The following is a 13,655-nucleotide window of genomic DNA, read 5'->3' as shown; positions in this document are numbered from 1 at the left end:
TCCTGCATCCATTGCCCGTTCAAACCTTCCGCATCGATATGCAAACATTTAGTCCTATTTATAGGATTAACTTGGAAGTGTCTTTGTGTTCTTAAGAATTTTAAGCTGCTCATGTTTCGTCTCCTTAACCTCTGAGACAATATGGAGCCACTGCAGTGAATATACTACCCCTTTTTAATGCATGAGGGGCTGCGAGGTACACATCTCACTGAGTTGGTTACCAGCAGTTACAGTGTGTTCGTGTGTTAGTGTGTTTGCTTGTGTGTATTTATGAGCCTCAGTAAGAGTGCACGAGTGAGAGTGGCTGACTGATTCATGGACTGAAGGACTTTCTTGGCTGAATGGCCAAATGATTAACTTTAAAATGCAGCATGCGAATGAATATGTATAAAACAATTAAAACCTATTGCCCGAAGAGTCCAGAACTTTCTCCACAGAAATAACTTTAGAGCTTTACTCTTCAGCTCCTGACGAGCTGAATAGTAAATATTTGACTTCAGCACTTTCTTAACTCCTCACGACCAGAGCTCCGTTTGAATTTCCGTGGACAAATTGTCAATGATTTGCATCCAAAGCAATATCCACACGCCTACTCACTCCCTGTTGCTCCATTTATGCTCTCTGGGGTTAGCTGCATCCTCAAAGGCAATACAGTAAAATGGAAAACTAATCTTCAAAGAGACCCAATCAATGGGCACAGAAGCCTATCATTTCAGGCAGAGAAAATCCGCCCGGGTCCATTCATCAGGTCTGGCTCCAGAGAGAGGAGCCTGACCTTCCTGTGGCCACAGGGGTTGGGGGGGCACAAATGGAGCTCTCGCAGATGGCTCCCTTCACCTCTTTACTGTCTCAGATGAGCTGGTTGATTGCTCGAGAGGTTAAGGTCCACAAACCTGCTGCTGAGTTTTCAGGATTCGGAAGTGCATCGAAGACTCTCTCCTTTGAGAAAAGAGCAGTGAGCAGCTGTTTCTCTATAAAACATAGGATATAACTTGTATTTTGAGATCGACCAAGCATTACTACGTGTAATGCATTGTCTATTATCCCCGTATCAAGGACTTAAGAAAGTATAAACCTTGTGCTTTGAGCTCAAAGCAGCTCAATCCATAATTATCTATTGCTGATGTAGAAGATGAGGGGAGCAGGTTTTCTAATTAGTGAAGAAGTGCACCATCAATAAAGTATGTTAATGCTTTAATTCTCAAAATGATATAAATTGATGCTTCTGGATCAGAGAATTATTTTGCGTCAAGTGTTCTTTTTTTGGAAAACCGAGCTTGCGCCTCTCTAACAGCACACAATGAGATTTTTTTATTTATCTTTTATTTTAGCAGGGAGGACCCACTGAGACTGAGGTCTAGTTTCCAGGGGTGCCCTGCAGCAATACAACAACAGAAACAGCACAAATATAAACGTATTAACAGTTAACAATAATAGCATCTAGACACTGAAACACAGATTCATACATGCAAACCATGTCCATTTAAATGAATTCACATTGTGATACAGTTGCAATTTCCTTCCTGAGGTAGTTTGGATACTAGATCATTTCAATTTTTTTGTACCAACCATAGACTGTATAGCACATGGTCGTAGTCTCAGTGACATCATTCTCTGGCTTCTGAAGAATAAAATTGAAGACCATTGGTGGCCATATTGGAATTGCTGTCTTAAAACTTTCGGTCAACCTAGTAACTGACAAAGAGCTGAAGCTGATGCGGGCCTTAAACCTCCTGACAAACATCTTTAATGAGCCTGCCTCAGATCAGCCACGCCCCTTGTTATGAATAACTGTTATCCTCCATAAAATATAAACAGATGACTCAGAAAAAAAAGAAATTGCCACTTGGAACCAATTTGTAGCCTTCAGCCAAATGACATACCTTAGGAGATATATAAATATATATGACTTCCTGATCCACAAAAAGCTCCATACAACTTTCTGCACACATGCCGTAATACTTCCAAGGACCGTTAAAACACTCTTTGATGTGTAAAATTGGCGGAGTTCCCTTTTAGACACACTGAATGTAAGACTCATTGTGGTTTATATCACATGTATGGATCCTTCAAGCATGTGTGGGTGAATAAGTGGCTTTGTAATTTAACTGGGAGATCACAATGTTTTAAACCCTCAGTCCATCAGCTCTGATACCATTTATACAACACACTCAAGAGATGGCTTCGATGACTTAAGATCCAAAAATGTGCAAAAATTACTCTTCAACTTTAAGGCCAACTTTATTAGAAATTCTCTTTCCAATGAAAAGACCATAGCAGCACCTTTCAACACTTCAAAGACAGTATAATGAGTATAACATAGTCCATTTGATGTATTCTCTGCATTTCCCTGCTCAAGCTCTACTGTGTAAATATGCCTTGAGCCCTGGATCAGGTCTATTCTTTGGCTGAATTACTGAAGGGGCTTTAAAGCTCAACCACTGGCCATTTATTCAGCAATAAAACTGTAAATAGTTTACGTTTTGTTTTGGCTCCTGACTTTAAAAAACCAATTGTTTTCAAAATATCAGCAGTTACAATGTCTCCCTGCAGACATACACGATCCATTCTGACACCTGCAACATGAAACTTGATATAAATCTCTTAAAACATTCAATATTGAAGTCTAACATTTACAAAACTAAACCAAACACAAGCCTGCAAGTCTACTCTGTGCCGTGTCACATACACCTGCTTATAATGAATCCCTTGCAAATTGTATTTCCACTGCATGTGTTACAAAAATAACACCAATGTGCCTCCTATGGTATGTATGTACCAGAGAGAAACAACTGCTGCAGATCTATATTTGTCACAGAATGTCGCTGACAGAGGGCACAGACCCTTCTGTCAGGCACAGCAGCAGCCTGCGGGGTTGGGGGGGATTTAGAGGCACCTTTCACTTGGGTGTTGCAGCTGAAGGATATGAGGAGCTAAAAAGAGGGAGGAAACCAGGAGGGAATTAAAATGCACAGATGCAACGAGGGTGGGAGTGGCCGTAACACTATTTCAGTGCTGAAAATAACTCTCAGTCCTGGACTCGAGCTATCACAGATGCCAAATACTCATCAGACGTACTGCTTTAAATGTTACTATCTGCCGACTAAACCCATGAAAGACCAAAACCAGCAATCTGTCGCACTTTCTTAATTCCTTAAAGGTGGCTCAGTTCTTACCTAAATACCCTTTTTCTGAAATGTCCTTTAATAACGTCGAGCTGAATTCTTTCCCTAACGTTAAAACAGTGGGGCACAGTCGTTTTTAGCATTCAGCACACTCAAATTGGGAAAAAATGTGGATAATTTATTTGGTGCCATTTTTGGTCACCGATTATCCAGTGAGTGAGTATTTAGATAGAGCCATAGAGTCCTTTATTTATCCCTGCAGGGAAATTGGATTTATAGTTATGATAGTGTATGTGGGATTTAGGACCGACACAGCCTTACACTTTAACATATTCATTCATGTGTAGTTCTATTAACGGTGTGTTGTGACACTGATGTGAAAATAATTTAGGTCCAAGTAACAGAGAAATAACACAATGTACATAAGGCTTTAGCTAGCAAGGGAATATTTGTAAGTAAACTTCATAGTTGGTTTTGGTCTTGGATTGGTTATCATAAGAAAAGTACAGAATATCTATTGACCAATCATTTTAATAACTTATCATATAGGTCACTAGACGTAACTGATATACATTAATGTCTGCATTATTCTTAAGGGCCTGTGTCCAGGCTTGTTTTGAGCTGGCAGCGCCCACTTTCCACTCAAAACCAATCAGCACTCAGCGGTCTGAGTGTGAAAACGTTCTCGGTGTCAGCTGTCTTTCGTCGCTGCCCTCACAGCGCTCTCAGTTGAAAACAGTTCAACCTTTGGAACAGGGCCATGCTCGTGAACGTCACTTCTCCCTCACCGACCAACTTTGTAAACAACAATGGCGGACAAGAAACTACTCTTAAGTCATCTTAGAGTTTCCAGGTCTAGAGTTGCTGCTGATTCCAGGACACGATTCCTTAACATCGTTTTTATCACATTTATCGTTTATCATTTCCTGCTGATATTTCCTTGAATAAAAGCAATTTTTAAGCACACAGAGCTATCTAAAAACACACCTAACGGTCATTACAGAGGGAAGTGAAGGTTCACTTTCCTAACCTAACAATACAATAAGCGCCAGAGAGCAGCATTCTGAAACTGAGGTTGTGAGCGTTGCCAGGGCAAGAAACGGTGTTAGTGGACACAGACCCTAATTAGAAAAAGTATCATTGGCAGCAGACATTTGGGCTTTTCTTCATAGTGAAGTACATCCTTAGGTGTATCGGTCAACATTAACTTTGATCACGTTTTGTGCATTAGTGCAATCAGTGTTGATGGGTAATCCTGCTTGTGGAGCCTTTCTAGCAGTAACTAGATGAACAAGGATGCATTTCACCCAAGCAGCAACAACAGTACCAGCCTTTACCCGAATGCTATTCTTCATTTTGTAAACCTGCCAAAAGCAAAGAAAGCTCATAGCATGTTTTTTATTTAGAATAAAAGATGTGTAGTTTAAAGGCAGTTTACAGTACAAATTAAGGCACAGATTAAACTGCCAAGCTGAAATAGGCTCTTGTTTATCAGGGCCAGCAGCTCAATCTCATAATGGTGCAGATTTTGCTTGCTGCAGCCTTTCCTATGCCTGCTTGATTTGTCGTACTGAATGAATCTTCATTTCAACTTTTGGTAAATGTAAATAAATGTAGTAATGTAAATACAAGAATATAAGTTTTTGCAAATAAGGAGGACAGTGGGTTTTGTTGTGTTGTGTACATCAGAAAAATGTTTCTTAAAGAGGATCAATTGCAGCCAGAAAAAAGCCTGCTTCAGTGTTTGTATGAGGATTTGATTACAATAGGTACTCTGGAACATTTTTTATTACACTTCAAAATGTCTGCTGTGAAAATGCCTGACTGTGTGAAAAATTCATTCATCAGTTTTTGATTCAAGCCATGTTATCAGTTTCGCATCTGTCAGATCAGATTTGGAGCACTCTCCCTCTCTGTGTCAGATACCAGAGAGGCTGTGCAGAGAGCAAACCTGACCGGAAAAAAGATAAAGGCAACAGGTCAAAGACTCGCGTTACCTTTGAAAGTGAGGGAAGAGGAAACGGATGGTGGGAGTGTTCGAGTGAGGGCTCTACTTCATCAGAGATGCGAGGAATCCTTCCATCTTGTTTCCTGTGAGTCAGAGAGGATGGAGGGGAGGGGTGGGAGGGGAGAGAGAGAGAGAGAGAGAGAGAGAGAGAGAGGGAGAGAGAGAGAGAGAGAGAGAGAGAGAGAGAGAGAGAGAGAGAGAGAGAGGGGAGAGACAGGTTACGACTGGCCTGAAGCAAAGTTTCTTATTTAAGCAACATGACCACAGGAAAATGTCTGCAACACAACTGACTCATCCATTCAGAGAGGATCATTGCACTCTCACTAGAATGTGAGGGTTGCCATTATGGCTGTCCTGAAGTATTTCCTACAAACTTTGTGCCCTTTGTATAGATCTTAGCTGCATTTATTTTGGCTTAACAGCATCAAGGTTGTCTTCATGTGTGTAAGCATACCTGACCAATAAAGCTGATTCTTTTTTTTAAGGTTGAAGGCCAATGATGATCAGAGGCCAGATTGTCAAGCACAGACATCAGGAAGACTGCTCAGAGGAAGAGGGGCATGTCGAAATGTAGAACAAAGTGACACTTGATACAGAGCAGAGGAAGAAAAGAACTCTCTTTCATCTCTTAACCCGCTGCCCCCGCCTCTCTCTCTCTCTCTTTATCTGTCCCCCTCACCACTCTCACTCCCCTCCTGTCTCGCTCTCTCTGTGATTGGAGTGAATTACCAGCTCGACCAGGATTCTGCTCACAGCATATTACTTCACACTTTGTCTCACACGACGCTCAGCCGCTAGAACTGGCAGCCCGTCTGTGCATGCAACCTGTTCCCCAACCTGCAGCAGAGGGCATTTCTAAACGCTGCTGCAGAGCAAAAAAGACAGACTCAGAACAATGGCACGTCTGACTATTCGCTGAGAATGGAGTGAGAATTGGTGGAGAAGTGCACAATAAGCCTATTTTCACTATACTAAGCCATCCAACATAGCAGATTGGACAGTGTCCTACTGTGTTGTAAAATCAAGCTTTGGTACCATTGAAACACAGTTTTTGTCCTCTGTCCTCAAGCTTCTTTTTATGATGTGGCGTTGACGTCCATCACTAAAGTCAATTTGGGTTGAAGGATAAGGACAGAACAGAACTTTCCTTTGTGAGACCAGGGAATCCTGTGTCAAAGAGAAGTTACCTTCTTTTAAAATCACACAAAGTTACAGTTGTAAAGACTCAAGATGGAGTCCTTTAGAGTTGGAAGACATAGAGGACAATGACTTCTCTTCTCTTTTATCTGTCAACTCGTTTCGACAAGATCGTCGCTGGTTGTGAAAGATTGACCAATGATTCTGGTGAGGATCAGATCAACGCCAGCGAGCATGACAACGTCAGGGAGTCAGAGGCTAAGAAGAACGGCTTCTGTAGCTTCTTCCGCAGGTAAGGACACCAGCTAACTAGCCAGCTGAATCACAACAATATATTCCATGGCAGCTGGAGGGCCACAGCTATTTCCTACCAACGTTTCTCTCATTCATTTCTTTTCTAATAGGAGGTGAAGTCACATCAAACAAGCAGCACTCTGTACATGCCAAAACTGACACTAGAGTGACACGTTAATCTTCATGTTTGTTACGTTGTATGCCGTTTTGTCCCCCTCTGCTGGTTGTAATATGTAACTGTTTGTAACCTGTTGACTGATTGCTTTTGTCTCTCCCTAGGGGGTGTACGGTTGGGGGTAATTGAGGACGGTGCAGATAAGGAGGCAGAAACTGCCCGGCTCTCTCAGTCTCTCCTTGGCTCCTGAGAGTCACAACAAAATGTCTATTCTGTGTTAATGTTGGCTGAGTAATCTGGTAGAGGGTTTATCCCTTTCTCGCGGCTTTGGTTCAGTGATTTCAGTGATCCTGTGGCTTGTGGTAGAGGGCGAGTGCCCGGTCCGACGGCCCTGTGTGGGCTGGCTTGGGTGACTGACCTTTCCTTTTTGTTTTGTTTTGTAAACCAGACTTCCAGCTTATAGTTTTGTTGTTTCTTGGTCAATTATTAATGTTTTTCTTGAAACTGGTTGATTTTTGTTCGACTCCCTGTAAAACGAGTCATTCATTTAGGGGTCATAACAATGTTTATAAGCTAAGGGCCACCGACCAATCTGCTGTATTAGTCATGTTTTGAATAATCAATCAATCAATCAACTTTTATTTGTATAGCGTCAACTCATAACAAGTGTTATCTCGAGACACTTTACAAGAAGCAGGTGAAATACCTTACTCATTGTCTGTTAACATTACAAAAGAGCAGGTAAAAAGACCTTACTCATTGTTATGTTACAAAAAGCAGGTAAAAGACCTTACTTATTGCTATGTTACAAAGATCCGGCTTATCCATCATGAGCACTTTAGCAAAGCAGCAAAAGTTACAGTGGTAAGAAAAAACTGCCTTATTAAAAGGCAGAAATCTTCGGCCGGATCCCCGGCTCATGACGAAACAGTCTTCACAGGCCTAGACTGCGCCGGGCTTGGAAAGGGATAGGGGGAGAGATGGGATAAGATGCAGGAAGAGGGATAGAGAGCAAGGGGGTGGGGGGAGGTAGACCGTCCATCAGCAATCCGGTGGGGAGGGGAGGGGGTGTGGGGGGTTGTTCTGGCAGGCCGCCAACCCACGATCCGGTGGGGAGGGGGTAGTGGTGGGGTGGGGGTTGTTCTGGCAAGCCGTCAACCGACGATCTTGAGGAGCCTAGGAGAGCTCAAGAGCTCCCAGGAAAGTAGGTGGTTAGTGACTGAGATTTATAGATAGATACATGCAGTAATATGATGTACTGTATATGCAGAGAGAGAGAGAGAGAGAGAGAGAGAGAGAGAGAGGAGCTCAAGGTGCCAGTTCCCCCGGTAGTCTAAGCCTATAGCAGCATAACTAAGAGCTGGTCTACACCAGCACCAGCCCTAACTATAAGATTTATCAAAAAGGAAAGTTTTAAGTCTAATCTTAAAAATACAGACTGTGTCTGCCTCCCGGACCCCGGCTGGAAGGCGGTTCCAGAGGAGAGGAGCCCGATAACTGAAGGCTTTACCCCCCATAGTACACTTGGAGACTGTAGGTACCACCAGCAGGCCTGCACTCCGGGACCGCAACGCTCTCAAGGGACAGTACGGCACTAGTAGCTCCTTAAGATAAGATGGTGCCTGGCCATTTAGAGCTTTGTAGGTGAGAAGAAGGATCTTGAATTCTATTCTAGACTGTATAGGGAGCCAGTGCAGAGAAGCCAGGACAGGAGTAATGTGGTCCCATTTCCTGGTTCTGGTCAGTACACGAGCTGCAGCATTCTGGACCCGTTGAAGAGTCTTTAGAGATTTGCCAGAGCACCCTGACAAAAGAGAGTTACAATAATCCAGTCTGGAGGTAACAAATGCATGAACTAGTTTTTCTGCATCACTTTGCGACAGGATATTCCTGATCTTGGATATATTACGAAGGTGAAAGTAGGCTGTTCTTGAAACTAGACTGATGTGAGAGCTAAAAGACATATCTTGATCAAAAATAACTCCTAGATTCCTAACAGTGGTGCTAGATGCCAGGCTGATGTCATTAAGGACAGTCACATCACTAGAAAAAGTCTCTCTGAGGTTCTTAGGGCCTAGCACAATAACTTCAGTCTTGTCTGAGTTAAGTAGCAAAAAATTTCTGGTCATCCAGGTCCTAACGTCCTTAAGGCATGTTTCTAGCTGACATAACTGACTGGTACCATCGGGCTTCATTGATACATAAAGCTGAGTATCATCTGCATAACAATGAAACTGTATGGAGTGTTTCCTCATAATATTTCCCAGAGGAAGCATATATAATGTAAAAAGAATTGGTCCAAGCACTGAACCTTGTGGGACTCCATGGCAAACTTTAGTGTGCATAGAGGACTCATCATTAACATGTACAAACTGAGATCGGTCTGATAAGTAGGATTCAAACCAACTTAAAGCAGTCCCTGTAATTCCAAGCAAATGCTCCAGTCTGTACAACAGGATCCGATGGTCAATGGTGTCAAAAGCAGCACTAAGATCTAACAAGACGAGCACAGACAGAAGTCCCCTGTCTGAGGCTAGAAGTAGATCGTTTGTAACTCTAACTAGTGCAGTCTCAGTGCTATGGTGGACTCTAAATCCTGACTGGAACTCTTCAAATAAACTGTTGTCATGGAGAAAGTCACACAGCTGTTTAGCTACCACCTTCTCCAGGATCTTCGAGATAAAAGGAAGGTTGGATATAGGTCTGTAGTTAGCCAGAGTTCCTGAGTCCAGAGTAGGCTTTTTAAGTAGAGGTTTGAATAACAACATGCTGGTACACTCACATATTCCCTCCATTTTCTGTCCTCGCCAACATCGTAGTGTGTTGAAGGTTTAGAGGCATAGAGATTCAATCATTTACAGGAGCACACAGTCCATTACCAGATATTACAAATTGAAATGCATTGTATGTACAAAAACTGCAGGGAATCTACAAGATTAGATCTGAGTAAACAGAGCTGCACTTGCCTGATGACAGCCTGCTGACCTGGAGTTGAAGTCAGGAAATCTATTTGTAACATAACAGATACACTGATGTTCTTTGTTGCTTCTGATCCCTGTTGAATCCCAGAAAAGACAGAATGAAGCTGTCTGATCTTTAGCACAGCTTCCTCAGCTTCTCAGAAGCGGCATGCTTCTGTAGAATGAACCATGTTACGTCTTACACATAAAGCTACAAAAGCACAGGGAAAATATGATTGGTCGGTTTCCTGTCTCTAAAATCCGCCCAAAGGAACAGACTTACTAGGTTTGATCAATCATGCGTCTGCCCCCTGTAGACTGAGGTGGCGCCTTGTTTGACCCTTTACATGGTCTTGTTTGAATCTGTCTAAACTAAAAACTATGATAATGGTGCATGCACTGTATTTTCATTGAAGGCAAAACTAAACAAAAAAACATGTTCTCTGTGAAGACAAACAAATAGGCTAACTATAAAAATAAAGAATTTCAAATACTGTTTTGATGCTTTTCACTTTTCTTTGTCAGATTTAGGGGAAAGAATCCTGCTCTACCACTGAGCAACAGCCAGTATCTGGCTTTGTTGTAATGCTGCTGTTGCTTGTATGTCAAAGCACTTTGTAAACCCATGTTTTTATATAAATAAAGTTATTCTTATTCTTATTATTCTAGACATCAACATCATAAACAGATCCGTGTAGACAGTTCTTATTCTAATTCAAAGGGTGAAATGTCCCATGGTAACAGTGGCCCTCACTTATCAAACGTAGGTACGACAGAAAAATGGGTGTACGGTCATTTCCACGCAAAGTTCGGCATTTATCAATTTGGACGTAAGCGGAGGGTACGCTCAAATCCCACGCCAGGTCTCAGTTCGAGTATGCACGTTTTCAACTCAGTGTGTACTTGCAGTGCAGCGAATCTACGTGTGTCAGAGAATAATTAGATCATACTATAACAGTGATAGATAGAGGTTCACAGATTTACTGTAACATAAGATATGTCATCTAAAATATATTTTATATAACGCTCCACCTCTAACGATCTCTGTAGGCTACAATTCTTTTTAAATAATGTTGAGCAGCGCGAGCTGTCAGGTGATTTCTTTAGTTGTGTGTTATATTTGATGAATTAATGTTTTTTTAATCAAATTACTTTAAAGATTAAAGATTAGAGAGGCTGCTTTCAGTAATTAGGCCTACATGTTTATGCGCACAGGAATATCACTGCAGAAAATATTGAGACAAATTAAAACAGAAAAACTAAAAACAGTTACTTGAAAAGGTCACTAAATACAACGTTTAGCCTCTGAAATAAGAAATATTTAAGAATACAGAACATCAACATTAGATCATAACTAATCGTTATGTCCGGATATTTAAATAATCAATACACTGATGTGCCACATGCCTTATTGCGCACAGCAGACCACATAAAGAAATCTGGGGGCTGTAAGACGGAGTCAGGACCTTCTTATATGTAAATGTTAAATTCTTATGTTTGGAAAGTAGGCTAATCGGATGAGAAGTGCACGTTACACAGCATTTGGTCAAACACTTTATTCATTTGATGCAACACGTTTTAGGTTTTTATCTCTTTTAAAGTCTCATTAACTGCAAGCACGGAGCCCGTTTGTGCAGCCGACGTTATCCGACAAAGATGCAGGTTCGTCTGTACCACTTGTGCCTGATATTGAGGCTGAACCGATGAAGGAAGCCACTTGCTCCTCGATCTGGGATTATTTCAGGTGGGGTACGGCTGGCGTCCTCCGGTCACGGGAGCTGATTCTTTTAAGACCCGCAACACTAGGATATATTGTAGCGATCGTATGGTCTGACCACGTTTTTTAAACTAAAAGTAAAAAGTTGTGATTATATTATAGCCTAGATTATTTACGTTACATATCACAGATGTATAAATTACTTTTTAAAAACTCTGGTGGAGTTCGGTTATCCACACCAACGCTGTTGAGATTTCCATGCAGGCGCATTTCTTCTGACACCCTTTAATCCTACATTTCAGGCTGCCAAACAACACAATGCTATTCCTCTTTACTTCCTTCTGTTATGGTGTCTCAGGTCATATCTCCTTTCTCTTTTTTGCCGTACTAGGTATCTCCATGCCGTAAACTCTGGGGGCAGCTGAACCGTGAATATATAGTTGCGTGGTATTTAAATGACGATCGTTTCCAGCCGCCACACTTATCAACACCCGGTCCACACACCATGTCCCACATGGACCCTGTCGTACGATGATTTCTACACCAAAATCTGCACTGGTTTCTACACCAGATTGATAAGTGAGTGTATATCCATGACACTTATCCTTTCAGTCTTATGTTTGGTTCATCATGTTTTACCCTCTGTACAGTAAATATAAGTCACCTGCTGGATTTTATTTAGCATGCAGACAGCGAACCCAAAACCTCCCATGTGCGACTTTGTGATCCGTAATGAAAGGAGAAGCACAAAGGTGCAAATCAATCTTGATTAGGAGACGCCACAGACAGAAAGATGACGGCTGCCTGACAGCCTGCCACTTTCACTACCGCTGGCATGCTTGGTGGCTCTCATCACAGAAGATGAATACATTTTCTGCACTGTGTGTGTGTGTGTGTGTGTGTGTGTGTGTGTGTGTGTGTGTGTGTGTTTATACCGTCTCTGAATTAATTTACAAGACAGATAACAGAAATATATCTGGTGCAGGGTAAATGCTAGGTTTGACTCAGAGAGAGATTTCAGACTGGTATATTGTGATGAACACAGAGACTACACGTTATCAAATACCAGCATCCTGACATATGACACGATGATACTATGTGATATGGATTTATTAAGTCTCATTTAAAGGAGAAATAATCAGTGATTCTGGGAAGACATTAAGAAAAACTGGTGCAGTAAATATATTATAAACATACAAAGTGTTGAGTGATAAATTACAGTCCAATGGATTTACAAAGTGTGGATGAAAGCCGTCAAACTGTTAGTTTAGGAATATGAACAGAATCCTGATTCAAGTTCTTCTGTTTCATACAGTATACTTTTTTTGTAATCTTTTGTGCAATTTCAACATTTATCTGCCATTCTGAAATCACCAGTTCCCATTGGACCACCATGCTGCGTAAATCAGTAATTTTGATAATCCTATCACTAAGCTTAAAGTCATGAATGGTGATGCTTATTTAACAAGCACTATTTGTTTAGATATGTAATTTATGTACCAGGGGCATGTATCAAGTTTTTAGACTGGGGTGGCCCAACTAGGGCTAAGCCTCATGCAGGGGGGGCATGAAGTTTGTGTCAGGCTAATATGTCCAATTCAATATTATCACCATTCTCATTACATTTACAAACCAGGATCTTGTTGAGACTGTTATTTGTAGTTTTATTACCTAGTGTTTCATTGTTCTTTGTAGTTTTGTTTTCTGTGTTGTTTAATTAGTTTCTTTGATTAAAAAAAAACGAGTGTTCCGTCATGATAAGACAGCTCTTTTTGACAAATGTGGCGCAATGTTTTGTGTGTTTATTGAACAGGACGGCAGAAGAGAGACATGAAATGTTTGAACACGAGAGTGGGGGGATGACATGCCGCAGATCAAATCCACGGGCGCTGCAATGAGGACAGAAATGTGGTTTGAAGTCGAGGTCAAAAGCCGCATTAGTTTGAGTGCTGAGATCAGGGAGGGGCAGGGGAGCACGGGGGACTTCTCTGATTGGTAGATGCTGCCCCCTGGGAGATTTGAATGTTATGGCTTCAACAAACGGCTCTATGTTTTTGCATTTTAACAATTGCCATTTTTCACAGGAAGCCACTTAGATTTCCGTTTAAATCATCTCACGCAATCCACTTGACTCCCAACAGTCTGCTTTAGTCTTTATAGGGTTTGGTGACAAAATCTAGCACCACATGTGTCACCAAACAGATCAGCCAATAGAACAATTCAATTGCAGAAGCCGGGTCTCAACCTGTAGAGGTCAGTGGCTATACATATATGTGAAACACAATATGTAGAATTGAAA

At 41.6% G+C, this 13,655-nt stretch overlaps 1 protein-coding gene across 7 annotated transcripts in view; it reads right to left on the bottom strand.

Moving 5' to 3' along the window:
* rap1gapb (RAP1 GTPase activating protein b) overlaps window positions 1-13,655 on the bottom strand; it is a 142,437-nt gene that overhangs the window by 43,577 nt on the left and 85,205 nt on the right. For all 7 annotated transcript variants that reach the window (XM_061041121.1, XM_061041114.1, XM_061041115.1 and 4 more), the window contains one exon: window positions 5,123-5,216. Coding sequence is in view for 5 of the 7 variants with exons in the window: in XM_061041114.1 (XP_060897097.1) it covers window positions 5,123-5,216 (94 nt within the window). In the remaining 2 variants the exon portion in view is untranslated. The remainder of the gene's footprint in view (window positions 1-5,122; window positions 5,217-13,655) is intronic.

The sequence above is a fragment of the Labrus mixtus genome, chromosome 7 (genome assembly GCF_963584025.1).
Source record: "Labrus mixtus chromosome 7, fLabMix1.1, whole genome shotgun sequence".
In the NCBI taxonomy this organism is placed as follows: Eukaryota; Metazoa; Chordata; class Actinopteri; order Labriformes; family Labridae; genus Labrus; species Labrus mixtus.
Note: the sequence above shows the minus strand (reverse complement) of the source record. Positions and strands in the feature narration are given on the sequence as shown.